The sequence below is a fragment of the Scyliorhinus canicula genome, chromosome 5 (assembly GCF_902713615.1).
Source record: "Scyliorhinus canicula chromosome 5, sScyCan1.1, whole genome shotgun sequence".
Classification (NCBI taxonomy): Eukaryota; Metazoa; Chordata; class Chondrichthyes; order Carcharhiniformes; family Scyliorhinidae; genus Scyliorhinus; species Scyliorhinus canicula.
In genome coordinates, this window is record NC_052150.1 from 178,975,655 (window position 1) to 178,993,369 (window position 17,715).

The 17,715-nt window shown below is 48.2% G+C and overlaps 1 protein-coding gene across 12 annotated transcripts in view; it reads left to right on the forward strand.

Annotated features, from left to right (window-relative positions):
- myo3a (myosin IIIA) overlaps positions 1-17,715 on the forward strand; it is a 556,810-nt gene that overhangs the window by 344,533 nt on the left and 194,562 nt on the right. For all 12 annotated transcript variants that reach the window (XR_005460772.1, XM_038798143.1, XM_038798142.1 and 9 more), the window contains one exon: positions 2,880-3,009. Coding sequence is in view for 11 of the 12 variants with exons in the window: in XM_038798143.1 (XP_038654071.1) it covers positions 2,880-3,009 (130 nt within the window). In the remaining variant the exon portion in view is untranslated. The remainder of the gene's footprint in view (positions 1-2,879; positions 3,010-17,715) is intronic.

The following is a 17,715-nucleotide window of genomic DNA, read 5'->3' on the forward strand; positions in this document are numbered from 1 at the left end:
TGGATTGATGTTACACAGATCCTGGGGAGGTTGGGAAATGGGGGAGGTGGGGAAGTTAGCGATGGCAGATCAGGCCACGTCCTAAGTGAATCGGACAATGTGTGAGGGCCTCCCTGACCCTCTGGTCTTGCCAGACCCTCGCCATTCTGCAGCCTCTAGCTGGTCCCCCGGTTGACCCCGGGCTCATCCTCCAGCCCCTGCTGGTCTGGTGTCGGCTCATCATCCTCATCTTCCTCCTTGTCCTCCTCATTGGAGGTGGGAATATGTTCCTCATCCCCAACCTCCAGCATGATGCCCCACTGCTGTGCCAGGTTGTGTAGGACACCACAAAGCAGGCGACCCTCCGGTTGGCACCACCAGAACACTCGAGGCATCTGAACCGCATTTTGAGGAGTCTGACGCATTGCTCAATGACAGCCCGGATAGTTGCATGGGCCTCATCAAAAGGGTCTCCGCTTCGGTCTCCGGCCTCCGTACTAGCATCATTTCCCAGCTCCTCAGTGGGTATCCATATCCCTCAAGAGCCAGCCGCCCACCCTGGGCTGGTCCTCAATGAGGCTGGGAATGTCTGACTGCCCCAGGATGTAGTTGTCGTGCACATTCCCTGGGAAGCACGCACACACGTGCATGATCTTCATCTGGTGGTCATACACGAACTGTATGTTCAGGGAGTGGAACCTCTTCCTGTTAACATAGGGCACTTCCAGATGGCCTGGTGTGCGCAAGGTGACATGCGTGCAGTCCATCAGCCACTGGACCTGGGACATTCTGGTGACAGCAGAGAATTCTGCTGCCCAGCATCCTGCTGGGCCTGGTGCATGTCAAAGTTGATATAGTTTTCCGCCCGGGTCAAACAGGGTATCTGTGACCTATCGGATGTATCTGTGGCCTCGGGGTTGTGGCCTGCAAGATTCCACACAGGTTCCCGCTCGAGCTCTGGAAGGATCCCGAGGCGTAAAATATCAGAGTTGCAGTGACCTTGATTGCCACCGGGAGCTGGTGTCCTCCTCCTCCACGTGGTGCCAAGTCCACGAGGATACGGCATAGGTGCCACACCTTCTCCTTGTTGTGGTGGAGCCTCCTGCGGCATGTGCTGTCCGTCATCTGTTCAAATGACCAGCGACATCTGTGGGCCATCATGGGCCTCCCCCTCTAGGTCCCTCCCTGGCCTGATGGGCTGCCGCCTCGAGCATCTGCTGACGCCATCTCTGCCCGGCCTACCAGCAGCACCACTAGGGCAAGTTCTGCAGGGCCTAAAATACCGTCCATACCGTTCAATATCTGTGAGGAATTGGGAGAGGGTGTCATACTGACAAGCAGTGGAAGCTCCCACCCTGGGCCCCTCCATTCCCCCAACAATCCCCCCCCCCCCCAGCATCACCCCCTTTCCCCCTTCCCATTGCAGCCTCCTCTACGGAGGGTGCCCCCTCCAGCTGAGGGTCCCCCACCCCCCTGGAGCACTGTGGTGGCAAGCCCAGCATCCTCAGTCTCTTTGCCTGTGAGCAAAGATAGCTACTCACCTCCTTGGCTCCCCACATAAATCCTTCTGCCAGGTTCACATTTTTCAAAAGGGGTGCTAATCAGCACCGGCGTCAGTGACCACTTGCTGGGAATGACGGGAGGCTGTAGGGTAAGAGGTCACTTCCGTTAATTGTATGGAAATACTGGTGATAATTGGTTGCTCGCCACGCTCCGGCGGAGTCCCGATTTCGCAAACTGTTTGGCGCCTGGCACGATTCTTGTTTTCGGCCTCTCTCGCTATTCACCGGCCTCGTTTCGCTCGAGCTAAAGTGCAACGAGCCGGAGAATTGCGCCCGAAAGAAAACATTTCCAGGGAAATATCTAAAATTAGAAAATTTCCATTGATTATGCTATCATTGCCAGGGCTTAAGCATTCAATTTAAAGCCAAACACATTTTTTCTCCAATGGCATCCCTGCCTCTCACAACCTTGCTGTCATGAGGAATCTTAGAGGGAATAGTTGCTCAGAGAACTTTTAAACAATTGTATTGAAAGTGCAGGTTTGGTTGATTATACATATTTAAGGGACACAGGGAGCAGGAGGAAGCCATTCAACCCTGCAAGCCTGACCCACCATTTAATTAGATCACAGCTGACATGGCCTCAACTCCAGCTGTTAGGTTTTTAATGTAATAAAACAGCATTTCTGTTTATTTGTAAGAGGTTGGTCAATAAAGATCTTAAATTAGGTATGAAGTGTTACAGTGACAGCACTTTCTGCTGTGACAGTTCATTAATGTTGAGTTAGATCAATATTTCCAATCACTTTCTGCTAATAGTCCAATATTTTAACCCGAACCCAAATCTAATTGCAGTCCTAACCATAAATTTAAATTGAAGTCTAGCCCTAGCTCTCACTCTAAGATCACCATCACCAAATCATATTTGTATGATTATTGGGTCACTAATTCCAAAACTGAAAGAAGAGTACAATTGCAGTTTGGGCATTGCATCGTCCGTGTATGTTAGACGGTGCGTCCGACCAATCCTCAGGAACGTTACGATGCACTTACGCAGTTTCAGAATCAATGATCCCCTGATTATGCCATTGTCCCCGAAAGAAACACGTGTAATTATGTGCATTGTGGACGCTTACTTACAACAAGCATCACTGCTTCGTGAGCAGGTTCATCTATAATCTGGCAACAAATGATAGCTATTATCGGCTGGATGCCTTTATCCTCAAGTGAGTCATCATTCACAGAAAGGATGAAGTGTTAATGGTTCTTACAATGAAACTTCTTCAACCAGGTTTCTGAAAGTGCAAAGTTTTGTTAAATTCAAGCCTTCTCTATCAGATTTGTGTTGTTATTTCTGAGAATGATGATCAAATTGTTACTCTGCCTTTAATATTACAGGTTCTTTACAATGCCAGTGGGTTTCTAGCAAAGAATCGAGACACTTTGCCAGCAGATATTGTCCTGCTGTTGAGATCATCTGACAATAAAATCACGAAGCAGGTGGTGACACACCCACTTACAAAATCAGGTACGACTCAGCTTAAAATATGCCGAAGAACAAAATGGTTCCTCAGTAAAGCCTGGAAGTCTTTATGCAAGAGTCATTACAAATCTGCTACACGGAGTATTTTCAGTCAATTAATTTTTTTAAGTTCTTATGATTTTCAAATTCCAATTCCCCATACGACTAATATTTTGGCGAACTAAACTTTGCTCCATGGTTGTGTTCGGCACTATCATTACTCAGCAGCTTTTCCAGAATGGAGCCAGCTAAATTATGAAGAAGGGACCAGTACAAAATGTAGACTTGTATTTCCTCACTGCTGGTGCTAACTGATTCACTGTACTTCGAAAATCTTTGCTTAAATTTCAGTTATCAGGCAATTTTTATCCACGGTTATGTGTTTCCCTGGGGCAATTTGGTCAGTCACATAAGTCACTGACTCCTAACTTGTTTCTGTGTTTTAATAAATGTTTACAAAGAAAATTGTTTTGAATATAATATCACAATTTCATATGAGCGTTGCTTAAAAACAAATGATTTCCGAATTAGTTACTTTGAAATGAATGAAAATGAAAATCACTTATTGTCACGAGTAGGCTTCAAATGAAGTTACTGTGAAAAGCCCCTAGTCGCCACATTCTGCCGCCTGTTCGGGGAGACTGGTACGGGAATTGAACCGTGCTGCTGGCCTGCCTTGGTCTGCTTTCAAAGCCAGCAATTTAGCCCTGTGCTAAACCAGTCCCTTTGCTCCCACAGTCCAAAGATGTGCAGGTTAGATGGACTGGCCAAAAGGTTAGTGAGGGGGGTACTGGATTATGGGGATTAGGTGGGGCTGTGGGCCGAGGTAGGGCGCTCTTTCCAAGGGCCGGCGCAGACTACGATTCCAAAACTCTAAATGCTAGAAATCTGAAATTAAAAAATGGAAGTCATTAAAGATAGGTAGATGGTTATGAAGAGAAGAGAGAGTGATTAGCATGTTGGTGTAGACTCACCATCAGAACTGCAATGTAAATAACACAAGAGCACAACACTAGGAGCAGGCCATTTGGCCCATCGAGCATGCTCTCCTATTCGATAAAATCATGGCTACTCCGATTGCGTCCTCAACTCCACTTTCCTATTTGCTCCCTGTAAACCCTCGACTCACTTGTCTATCAAAAATCTGTCCAACTCAGCCTTGAATACATGTACATCAAATTATGAGTCAGAACAGGTCATTCAGCGCTCAATTCTGCTTTGTCATTCAGCGCTCAATTCTGCTTTGACAATTAATACGATCATGGCCGATTTGATTGTGAATCAATTACACTTTCTTGCCTACTCCCTATATTCTTTGGCTCCTTTGTTCGTCAAGAATCTATCTAACTGTGTCTTAAAAATATTCAATGGCCCTGCCTCCATCACTCTCTGGGGAAGAGAGTTCCAAAGGCTCACAACCTGCTGAGAGACTCAGGGTTGGATTCTCTGATTCTGAGGCTATGACCCCCACGCCGGCGTGGAAACGGTGGCATTTTACCTCAGAAAAAATGGCGTAAAACGGGCACTGATCCTCCATTTGGCTGGGGGCTAGCATGCCGGCAGTGTAGAGCACCCTTCCCTAGCTGCCGAAACGGCCCGGAGAATTGCAGGATCCATGGCCACACTTGTGCACAGCGCCGGCCTGCAGCGGCCTTGCCATGCTACATCGCGGATCTGGCCCACAAAATAATGCCCCCTCTTTCACCGGCTCGCGCGCCCCAGACCACACCCTCGCAGTGCTCCCAGCCCCTGATAAAGTCCTCCCCTGCCCGTGTATCGGCCCTTCCCCCGACCGTGGTGGCGCTGGACTGAGTCCACAGCCACCACGCCGAGTTCCCCGATGGGTGAGACCACACATGGCCGATGCCATCGGGAAATCAGGCCGGTCGGGGGTGGAGCATCTGGCTGCAGGCCTCAGGCAATGTCCTGAGGCCGTCGATACATCGCGCAGTGTACTCTCCGAGTACGCCGCTTTGGAGGGGGCGGAGCAACGCGATAGCGCCGCCGCCCCCGTATCGGGCGGGAACTTTGATTCTCCGGACAATCGCCGAACGCGATTTCGCAGTTGCCAACCGGACAATCCAGCCCCCAACCTTTCTGTTTAAGATAACCTTTTCATGGTAGCAATCAGTCGAGCAAACCTTCTCTGAACTGCTTCTTAAATAAGGTGACCAAAACTGTAAGCAGCACTCTAGGTTTGGTCTCAGCAATGCTGTGTCTAGCTAGAGCAAGACTTCCTTACATTATTATTTAATTCCCTTTGCAATAAACAACAATATTCCATTTCTCCTTCTAATCACTTACTGCACATGCATGCAAACTTTTTCTGATTTATGTACCAGGACATCCAGATTCCTCTCGACCTCAGAGTTGTGCATTGTGCAGTCTTTCTCCATTTAAGCAATATGCTGCTTTTCTGTTCTTCCTGCCAAGGTGGATAAGTTCACATTTTTCCACATTGTACTCCATCTGCTAAATTTTTGCCTGCTAACTTAATCTACAACATCTTCACAACATACCCTCCAATATAACTTTGTTTGAACCCCAAATTTAGCTACCATACATTAAATCCCTTCATCTAAATCATTGATATAGATTGTAAATGATTGAATTACCAGCACCGATCCCATTACATCTTGCCAACCTGAAAATGGCCCTTTTAGGTATACTTTCAGTTTTCGTTTAGCTAACCAAGCTAATATACAGTATTACCCGCCATCCATGAATTTCTATTCTGTGTAGTAACCTTTGATGTGACACCTTGTCAAATGCCTTCTGGAGATCCAAGTACACAACATCTGCAGGTTCCCCTTTATTTAGGTTCTTTGTCACTTCATCAAAGAACTCGAAAGAAAAAAAAGCAAACACTATTTCCTTTTTCATAAAATGATGTTAACACTGCCTGATTGCACTGAGATTTTGTTTGTGTTCTACTATAACCTCCTTTTCTAATAGATTCCATGATCTTCCCTAAGAGAGATGATAGGCCAACTGACCTATAGTTTCCTGGGGCGGGATTCTCCCCTACCCGGCCGGGCGGGGGGTCCCGGCGGGATAGAGTGGCTGCTGACGTCATCCCCACGCATGCACAGGGGGTGTCACCTCCGCGTCGGCCAATGCGGAGGCTGACACGGCCGACGTGGAGGGGAAGAGTGCCCCCACGGCACAGGCCCGCCCGCGGATCGGTGGGCCCCAATCACGGGCCAGGCCATCGTGGGGGCACCCCCCAGGGCCAGATCACCCCGCGACCCCCCCAGGACCCCGGAGCCCGCCCGCGCCGCCTACTCCCGCCGATAAGGGAGGTGGTTTGATTCACGCCGGCGGGACCGGCATTACAGCAGCGGGACTTCGGCCCATCGCGGGCTGGAGAATCGCCGGGGGGGCCCACCAACCGGCTCAGCGCGATTCCTGCCCCCGCCGAATCTCCGGTGCTGGAGAATTCGGCGGCCGGAGGGGGCAGGATTCACACTGCCCCCCCCCGCGATTCTCCGACCCGGCGGAGGGTCGGAGAATCCCGCCCCTGATTTCTGTTTCAGTTTTTTCTTGACTCGGGGAGTTAAATTTGCCTTTGTCCAATTTGGTGGTATCTTTACAGAATCGAGGGAATTTTTGCAAATTAAATCCAACTCATCTACTATCTCAACAGTCACTTCTTTTAAGATCTTATGATGAAGTCCATCAGGACTTGGGGACTTGTCAGTTTTTAGATCTAATAATTTTCTCAGAACCTTTGACTGTAAATTGTTTTAAGCTTCTCCCTCCACTTCACCTCTTGATTTATGATTATTTCTGGTATGATATTTGTGTTTTCTGCAGTGAAATAGACAGAAAGGGTGTGATCTACCCAAATGGGGACAGAGTCCCGTAGTGCGTGATTAGTCGGGTGTTTCTTGGTGCTCAGAAACTCCCCGCTATCTAACGCTCCTCTGGGTGGATCTGGGGCCTCAGTGGGGAACACGCGGCTGAAGCTGCACTTAGCTCCATTCCCTGTACTGAGGAGCTCCACTCGTTCGAACTCCTCAGTGCAGGCAGAGATTGGGACGCCATTTTTAAATGGCCTCCCGATCTCGTGTGCTCCCGACACGACCCCCCGAACCTCCCACCCCCAAGCCCAAGCTCACGATAAGGGGGTCCTCGGACCACCCCCCGCATGTCTTGCGCCCGCATGAGGCACTCCTGGTCCAATCCCTGCCATGACAAAAATGAGAGGTGGCTGGCAGTGCCAAGGTACCCAGGTGGCACCAACAGTGCCAGGGTGCCACATTCCCCAGCGGGCATGCTTGCGAGGGCCTCCGATACTGGAAGTCCTCCTGTTCCATCTGGTCCCTGTTTGTGGAGCCCAGCACTGAACGGCACACGCCTGAAGTCTCCAAGGCATGGGATCTAATCCCCTTAATGTTAGATCGCGGGAATGAATATTAGAGAGAGACTAGCTGTCTCACTTTAATACCCAGATTTGCCAAAAAGTGGCCCATTTGCCAAATGGACAGGATTCACATTGCGATGTCTCACAAGATTGCTCCGAGGTGTGGGGAGCGGGTGGTTCCTGGAAAGGGAATTTTCTGACATCTACCGGCCGAGCCATGCTGCTTTTCGGGTGCAACACAGCCGGTAGATCCCGCCAATATGTCTACTCAATTCTTCTGCCATTTCCTTTTTTTCTACTATTAATTCCCCAGTCCCACCCTCAAAAGGAACCAATATTCACTTTAGTTACTCATTTCCTATTTTAGTATCTATAGAAACTCTTGCTATCTGTTTTTATATTTCTAGCTAGATTTCTCTCATAGAGTAATTACTCCCTCCTGATAACATTTATAGACATTGTTTGCTGTTTTTGATATTCTGTCTAATCTTCCGATCTGCCACTAATTTATATGCACTTTTTCTTTCAACTTGATACCATCTGTAACTTGCTCAGTTCACCATGGATGATGTGTCCTTCTTATTCACCAGGATGGATCTTTGCTGAGTGTCACAAAATGTTTCATTAAAATGTCTGGCACTGTATCCCTACCTACCTAACCCTGAATCTAATTTATTTCTGTACTTTAGCTGGTTTTGTCTTCATGCCCTCATAATTGACCTCATTTAAGGTTAAAATACTGGTCTTAGATTCATTCTTCTCTCCTTCAAACTGCATGTGAAATTCAACCTTGTTCTGATCACTCCTACCCAGGGGTGCCTTTACGATGAGGTCATTAATTAATTCTGCCATGTTGCACATTATCATATCTCCAATAACCTCCTTTTCAGTGACTCTAAAACTTATTTCTCTAAGAGACTGCCCCGACATCTTCCAGGCTATCTTTGCCAATCTGATTCACACAATCTAAATGTAGATTGAACCACCCATGATTATAGTCTTAACTTTCTCACAAGCCCTCATTACTTCTTCCTGAATATGCCATCCTACAGGGTGGTTACTATTAGGAGACCTATCAACAACCCCCACAAATAACTTCTTACTTTTGCTATTTCTCTGCCCAAACTGATTCAACATCTTTGTTTTTAGAACTGGGGTCATCTCTCATGACTGTACTTTCATCCCTAATTAACAGAGCTACCCCACCACCTTTTCCTTTCTTCCAGTGTTTCTGAAACATCATGTACATTTGAATATTCATGTCCCAGCCTTTGCCATAGTGTAGCTATATCTCTGTCATTGGTATCAGGTTAACATTCAGTGACCCAGCTGACTACAATGTCTACACTGCCCGAGTGGTGGTCCCACTCTACTTGGGTCTCCCAACTCACATTTTTGCATTCTTTTGTGCACCCTTAGAAAGTTTCTGTGGACCCCAGTATCACATGCAAATGGCTGTGCTATATATTCTCTGTTACATTGACTGGTCAGAACCCAACACCAAGGAGACCACTTGTTACCACTTGTTGGTGAAGGTCCAAGCCACTCATAATTATCCAGAAATGAGAATTGAGAACATAGTAGTTAAACATAAATCCAGAAATGCATTATCCAATAAAAGAGAAAAGTTACCATTTCATTACAGGTCAATAAACTGTGGATCATTGATTCAAAATGTTATCATCATTTCTCTGTCCAGAAATCCTGCCTGATCTGCCGAGTCCGTCTGCTATTTTTGGTTTTTACAGAATTTACAGTGCAGAAGGAGGCCATTCGGCCCATCGAGTCTTGGAAAGAGCACCCTACCCAAGCCCACACCCGCACCCTACCCCCATAACCCAGTTACCCCACCCAACACTAAGGGCAATTTGGACACGAACGGCAATTTAGCATGGCCAGTCCACCTAACCTGCACATCTTTGGACTGTGGGAGGAAACCGGAGCACCCAGAGGAAACCCACGCACACACGGGGAGGATGTGAAGACTCCATACAGACAGTGACCCAAGCCAGGAATCGAACCTGGGACCCTGGAGCTGTGAAGCAATTGTGCTAACCACTATGCTACCATGCTGCCCCCAATGTTTCTATTTCAGTTTTCCAGCATCCAGAGTAATTTGCTTTTGGGATTATCAGACAACTATACTTGCAAACATTTGCAAGTACAGTCGGCTGCCTGCTAATACTGTGTACTACGCAAAAAATGGGGCAGATCGCACCACACCAACAACCCCCATTATATAACAGAGCTGTTATAGGGAGAAATCATTCCACTGGAGACATCTGTTGTGAAAGGAGAGTGCTGACAATGGTTGGATTAACATTTATAACTCAGGCTGTGTCATGGGCTATAAATCAATTTATACCAGAATTGCATACTTTGTGGTTTGTTGTGCTCTCTTCAACTTCTACGTATTCTGATACTATTCAAAATAGCTTTAAAGTTGTGGACTGTGAGACTATGGATTGCCTGCTTAATAGGCTAAATTCACACCTCATTAGCTGCTCTGCCTATGCAGGTGACTGGGGAAATAAGCAATTATCTCCAGAAACTAATGGGACAATCAATATCTACTCAAAGAGGTTTCTTCAAATGACCTCTTGATCATTTTGGAGCACTTGTTCTTCCTAATTTTTCTGAAGTATACCGCATTATTGTCTTGCTGATACTGTGTAACATTTATAACCCGGTTGATCTGTCACATGGAGCTGAAGTGTATCATTCTATTTGCTAAGGCAATCAATGTAAATTCATTTTCACTTGCTTAACCCTATGATTTGGCAGATTCAAGAATGTTTCCCTCTTCCAGAGCTGGAATTTACAAAAGAGGCAAAAGGGGTGTTTGTGGCCAAAAGCTTCGGCATCAGCCAATTAACTGACTGTCTCCAGGTCTGCTGTCCAAGCTGTCGGCCAATCAAGGAGCTCAGCAGCCAACAGCGGCATCATTGGTGGTGGCCATTGCTGGAATTGTATCTACAGTGATGGCTGTGCACTCTCAAAGTCACTTCACTGGGGTCTCAGGGCACCAGAGGTCAATCAAGCAGGCCTCAGCAATGTGGTGCCTGGGGTGTGGTGGGGGAATGTTTGTTGGGAAGGGCAGATAAGAACATAAGAACTAGGAGCAGGAGTAGGCCATCTGGCCCCTCGAGCCTGCTCCGCCATTCAATGAGATCATGGCTGATCTTTTGTGGACTCAGCTCCACATTCCGGCCTGAACACCATAACCCTTAATCCCTTTATTCTTCAAAAAACTATATCTTTATCTTAAACACATTTTATTAAGGAGCCTCAACTGCTTCACTGGGCAAGGAATTCCATAGATTCACAACTCACATAGATTCCTCCTAAACTCAGTCCTAAATCTACTTCCCTTTATTTTGAGGCTATGCCCCCTAGTTCTGCTTTCCCCCGCCAGTGGAAACAACCTGCCCGTATCTATCCTATCTATTCCCTTCATAATTTTATATGTTTCTATAAGATCCCCCCTCATCCTTCTAAATTCCAACGAGTGCTGTCCCAGTCTACTCAACCTCTCCTCGTAATCCAACCCCTTCAGCTCTGGGATTAATCTAGTGAATCTCCTCTGCACACCCTCCAGCGACAGTACGTCCTTTCTCAGGTAAGGAGACCAAAACTGAACACAATACTCCAGGTGTGGCCTCACTAACACCTTATACAATTGCAGCATAACCTCCCTGGTCTCAAACTCCATCCCTCTAGCAATGAAGGACAAAATTCCATTTGCCTTCTTAATCACCTGTTGCACCTGTAAACCAACTTTTTGCGACTCATGCACACCCAGGTCTCTCTGCACAGCAGCATGTTTTAATATTTTATTATTTAAATAATAATCCCTTTTGCTGTTATTCCTACCAAAATGGATAACCTCACATTTGTCAACATTGTATTCCATCTGCCAGACCCTAGCCCATTCACTTAACCCATCCAAATCCCTCTGCAGACTTCTGGTATCCTCTGCTCTTTTTGCGTACCACTCATATTAGTGTCATCTGCAAACTTGGACACATTGCCCTTGGTCCCCAACTCCAAATCATCTATGTAAATTGTGAACAATTGTGGGCCCAACACTGATCCCTGAGAGACACCAGTAGCTACTGATTGCCAACCAGAGAAACACCCATGAATCGCCACTCTTTGCTTTCTATTAATTAACCTATCCTCTCTCCATGCTACGACTTTACCATTAATGCCATGCATCTTTAGAACATAGAACATGCAGTGCAGAAGGAGGCAATTCAGCAGCAACCTTTTTTGTGGCACCTTGTCAAAGACTTTCTGGAAATCCAGATATACCACATCCATCGGCTCCCCGTTAGCTACCGCTCTGGTAATGTCCTCAAAAAATTCCACTAAATTAGTTAGGCATGACCTGCCCTTTAGGAACACATGCTGCGTCTGCCCAATGGGACAATTTCCATCCTCGCTATTTCTTCCTTGATGATAGATTCCAGCATCTTCCCTACTACTGAAATTAAGCTCACTGGCCTATAATTACCCGCTCTCTACCTACCTCCTTTTTTAAACAGCTGTGTCATGTTTGCTAATTTCCAATTCGCCGGGACCACCCCAGAGTCTAGTGAATTTTGGTAAATTATTTTGGTAGATTATCACCAGTGTATTTGCAATTTCCCTAGCCATCTCTTTTAGCACTCTGGGATGCATTCCATCAGGGTCAGGAGACTTGTCTACCTTTAGCCCCATTAGCTTGCCCATCACTACCTCCTTAGTGATAACAATCCTCTCAAGGTCCTCACCTGTCATAGCTCATTTCTATCAGTCCTGGCATGTTATTTGTGTCTTCCACTGTGAAGACCGACCCAAAAAACCTGTTCAGTTCTTCAGCCATTTCCTCATCTCCCATTATTAAATCTCCCTTCTCATCCTCTAAAGGACCAATACTTACCTTAGCCACTCTTTTTTGTTTTATATATTTGTAGAAACTTTTACTATCTGTTTTTATATTCTGAGCAAGTTTACTCTGATAATCTATCTTACTCTTCTTTATAGCTTTTTTAGTAGCTATCTGTTGCCCCCTAAAGATTTTGCAGTCCTCCAGTCTCCCATTAATCTTTGCCAATTTGTATGCTTTTTCCTTCAATTTGATACTCTCCCTTATTTCCTTAGATATCCACGGTCGATTTTCCCTCTTTCTACCGTCCTTCCTTTTTGTCGGTATAAACCTTTGCTGAGCACTGTGAAAAATCGCTTGGATGGTTCTCCACTGTTCCTCAACTGTTTCACCATAAAGTCTTTGCTCCCAGTCTACCTTAGCTAGCTCTTCTCTCATCCCATTGTAATCTCCTTTGTTTAAGCACAAAACACTAGTGTTTGAGTTCACGTTCTCGCCCTCCATCTGAATTTTAAATTCCACCATATTGTGATCGCTCCTTCCGAGAGGATCCCTAACTAGGGCAGCACGGTAGCATTGTGGATAGCACAATGGCTTCACAGCTCCAGGGTCCCAGGTTCGATTCCGGCTTGGGTCACTGTCTGTGCGGAGTCTGCACATCCTCCCCGTGTGTGCGTGGGTTTCCTCCGGGTGCTCCGGTTTCCTCCCACAGTCCAAAGATGTGCAGGTTAGGTGGATTGGCCATGCTAAATTGCCCTTAGTGTCCAAAATTGCCCTTAGTGTTGGGTGGGGTTACTGGGTTATGGGGATAGGGTGGAGGTGTTGACCTTGGGTAGGGTGCTCTTTCCAGGAGTCGGTGCAGACTCGATGGGCCGAATGGCCTCCTTCTGCACTGTAAATTCTATGATAATTCTATGATGAGATCATTAATCCTGTCTCATTACACAGGACCGCTTGTTCCGTTGTATGTTCCATTACATACTGTTCTAGGAAACTATCGCGGATACATTCTATGAACTCCTCCTCAAGGCTGCCTTGACAGACCTGGTTAAATCAATCGACATGTAGATTAAAATCCCCCATGATAGTTGCTGTACCATTTCTACATGCATCTGTTATTTCTTTGTTTATTGCCTGCCCCTGCATAATGTTACTATTTGGTGGCCTATATACTACTCCTATCAGTGGCTTTTTCGCCTTACTATTCCTGATTTCCACCCAAATGGATTCAACCTTATCCTCCATAGCTCCGGTGTCATCCCTTACTATTTCCTGGATTATATCCTTAAATAACAGAGCCACCTCTCTTACCATCCACTCTGACCTTCCGAATAGTTTGATACCCTCAGATATTTAACTCCCAGTCGTGACCATCCTTTAACCATGTTTCAGTAATGGCCACTAAATCATAGTCATTCACGATGATTTGCGCCATCAACTCATTAACCTTATTCTGAATACTGTGAGCATTCAGGAAAAGTAAACTTATGTTGGCTTTTATACCTCTGTTTTGAATCTTAACACCTCGATCAGTAACCTCTCCTAAGTTATATTTCCTCTTAACTTTTCTCCTAATTTTCCTTGTTGTTGAACCCATATCTTCATGTAACAACCTGCCGCGTCGCTTACCATTTATGTTTTTACTTCCCGTTTTATTCCTTTTAATATTACTGGGCCTATTCACTGAGCTCCCCTCAGTCACTCTACCTTGCACTGTCGCCCTTTTTGATTTTTGACTAGAGCTTCTCTGCCTTATACTTTCCCCCTTACTGCCTTTTGTTTCTGTCCCTGTTTTACTACCTTCCGACTTCCTGCATTGGTTCCCATCCCTCTGCCACATTAGTTTAAACCCTCTCCAACAGCTCTCGCAAATACCCCCAGGACATCGGTTCCAGTCCTGCCCAGATACAGATCGTCCGGTTTGTACTGATCCCATCTCCCCCAGAACCGATTCCAATGGCCCAGGAATTTGAATCTCTCCCTCTTGCACCATCTCTCGAGCCACGCATTCATCCTATCTATCCTGACATTCCTACTCTGACTAGCTCGTGACACTGGAAGCAATCCTGAGATTACTACTTTTGAGGTCCTACTTTTTAGTTTAACTCCTAACTCCCTGAATTCAGCTTGTAGGACCTCGTCCCGTTTTTTTGCCTATATCATTGGTGCCTATGTGCACCCCAGCAGCTGCCTGTTCACCCTCCTCGCCCCCACAATGTCCTGCAGCCGCTCCGAGACATCCTTGACCCTTGCACCAGGGAGGCAACATACCATCCTGGAGTCTTGATTGAGACTGCAGAACCGCCTATCTATTCCCCTTATGAGTGAGCCCCTATCACTATAGGCCTGCCATTTTTCTTCCTGCCCTGCTGCGCAGCAGAGCATGCCACGGTGCCATGAACCTTGCTGCTGCCTTCCCCTGGTGAGCCATCTCCCCCAACAGGCCACCATGATGTGGGAGACCCTCTTAGCGTTATACTGGAAGGTCCCTCAAGAGAGTTCAGGCACCTGAACTACATCTTCAGAATGCCGAAGCACCGCTCAATCACACCCCTGGTTGCTGCAAGGGTGCCATTATAGCAGGTCTCCTCGTCGGTCAGTGGCCTCCAGATAGGTGTCATCAACCATGACCACAGTGGATAACCCCTGTCGTCCAGGTTCCAACCCCTCCGGGGTGCACCTCGAAGGTGTCAGGAGCCGTCGAGTGTGCCGCGATGAAGGTGTCATGCACACTGCCCGGGTATCGGGCGCAGACGTGAATGATGTGAAGCCCATGGTCACACACCAGCTACACATTGATGAGTGGAACGTCTTTCAGTTTGTGAAGACTGGCCTGTAATGGGCTGGTGCTCGTAGGGCGTCATGCATCCTGTCGATCACCCGCTGTACCTGGGCATCCCGGTGAACCCCGCTGCCTGGGCTACACTGAATTTGTTGTATTCTGGTGACCGGGCACATAGAGCCTCAGTATTGCTTCTGTTTACTGAGGTCTGCGAGATCCCAGACAGGTCCACACTCGGCGGTTGGAAGGACCCCGTGGCGTAAAGGTTCAGGGCGACTGTCACCTTGACAGCCACCGGGAGCGGGTATTCTGCCCCATACTGCCCCAGTTCCTAGTGCGCCATGATCCTGCAGATATGCCGTACAGTCCCCCGGCTCAGCCGGAGTCTTCGCATGCATGCCCGGTTCGGCAAGTCCTTGAATGATAGGACGTTCGGTACACATGAGGCCTCTTGCAGTGCCTCCTTCCCACCTCCTCCTCGGCCCATTGGGTAACTGGTTCTCCATCCTCACCAGCTGACCCTGTTCCTCTGGGGCAGGGTCCTCCTCAAGCAGCTCCTGCTCATACAGCCTCATTGCATCCGCCTGGACTGTAGCTGCCAGGTTGAGGACCAGCATGCCTGATTGGATTCCAATAACCATTGCCTGTAATAGCCATTGAAAGGCAGACATGTTAGCATGGTGTGTCCGCCATTCCCAACTGGGTCCAACAAGCTACATGGTAGCCCCGGCCTGCATTGTAGCCCTGGCCCCCACGTACCCCTCCCACCCACGTATCCCTCCCCATCCCCATGCCAACCACCAGCCATTCTCCCTGGTTCTCTACCCTCTGCACCGCACCACTGACCCCATCAGTACCTGGCACCGCGGGGGCCTCTGGCCCAGCATCCATCCCTGCTGGCAACAGTATCGGCGCCTGGTGCTACTCATGCCTGTGCTAGGCTCCGTGGTCCCATCCGTGCCCTCCTGTAGGCTACTGTAGGCATTGGCCTTGGGTGGACCACCTGATGACCCCCTCCGCCAGGTGGAGCCGGTTGTGGGGGAGTTGCTGGGGCAGAAGGGCGAGGATGGTGTGCGGTGGTGGGGGGTTAGAGTGCAAGGGTGGTGGGATGCAGGGTAGGGGGTGGAGTGCGGGGGTGATAGGGTGCAGAGTGGGGGGTTAGAGTGCAAGGGTGGTGGGATGCAGGGTAGGGGGTGGAGTGCGGGGGTGATAGGGTGCAGGGTGTGGGGTGAAGTGCAGGGGTGATAGGGTGCAGGGTGGGGGTGGAGTGCGGGGGTGGTGGGATGCAGGGTAGGGGTGGAGTGCAGGGGTGATAGGGTGCAGGGTGTGGGGTGAAGTGCAGGGGTGAAGGGGTGATGGGTGTGGGGTGAAGTGCAATGGTGGTGGGATGCAGGGGTAGTGGGGTTCAGAAGGTGGGGTGGAGTGTAGGGATAGTGGGATGCAGGGTGGGGGGTGGAGAATGGGGGTGGTTGGATGCAGAGTAGGGGTAGGACTGCGGGGGTGGTGGATTTCAGGGTGGGGGTAGAGTGGGGGGGTTGGAGTGCAGGGGGGGAGGTGTGGACACCCATACGGCCGGTGTCACTCTGCAACCACAGGTCATGGTGGGTGGTCAGTGCGGTGCGCAGCAAGATGGCATCCTTGCAGGCTGGGGCAATGGTGGTCCGTGTCTGGACACCCAGGTCCCGGGGCTTCACCCCGACCCCAGGGTCGGCCCCCTGGTTACCCCCCCCCCCCCCCCCCCCCCCCGCTCCCTCCCGGCCCAGGCAGGCAGCTCCCAGCCAGCCCTGCCAGCAGCAGGTCTTGCAGCCCACAGTCGCGCCTCTGCATGCCCTACCTCCTCTCTCTCCCTCAGCTGTTACGGCGCCTGGTTTCCAAATTTTAAAATCACAAATGATACTTGCCTTTGATAATTCTTCCTGATGGAGACAGAACATTGCAGAGGCCCTGGAGAATACCGGGCTAGGCCCGCTAATAATATGCCAACGGCATTTACTTTACGTGTGGAGTAGAACGCACTGCGCCACTGTTGAGGCACCAGAGCATGGCATACTGTTGGGTGCCTGGCGCCGGCCATGACTTTCGCCTTGCGCGATTCTCCGCCCAATCGCATTTCGCCATTCCGACATCGCTGGACGTAGAATCCTGTCCCAGCTTTGCATAACTAACATAAATATAATTTTTTTAAATTAAGTAAATCTGAAAGTTTACTTCTGTTCACATTGTCATTCCTTTCATCTCCTCTGTTCTCTCTCTATTCTTCTCTCACTTCTATTTTGTTTGCCTAGATATTTGATTTGTTTGGTTGCACAATTTAGTCATTGCCCTTCAAAACAGTCATTGTAAATATATTTCTTTCCTGAGAGATGCAATGCAGCCTATAGTGCAAACATTCCTGCCATATATCTAAATTAATTTCAATTTTATTTCCTATCTGATATGCTCAGCTATATTGGAGGTCTACTTTATTTCATTAATTGATGAAATTGCACCTTATAGATGGTACACACTGCTGCTACTGTTCATCGGAGCTGGGAGAAATGAATGTTTATGGAAGGGGTGCCAATCAAATGGGTTGATTTGTCTTGAGTGTTGGAGCCTCACTCATCCAGGCAAGTGGAGAGTATTCACACACTCCTGACTTGTGCCTTGTGGATGGTGCCCAGCCTTTGGGGAGTCAGGAGGGGGGTTACTCAC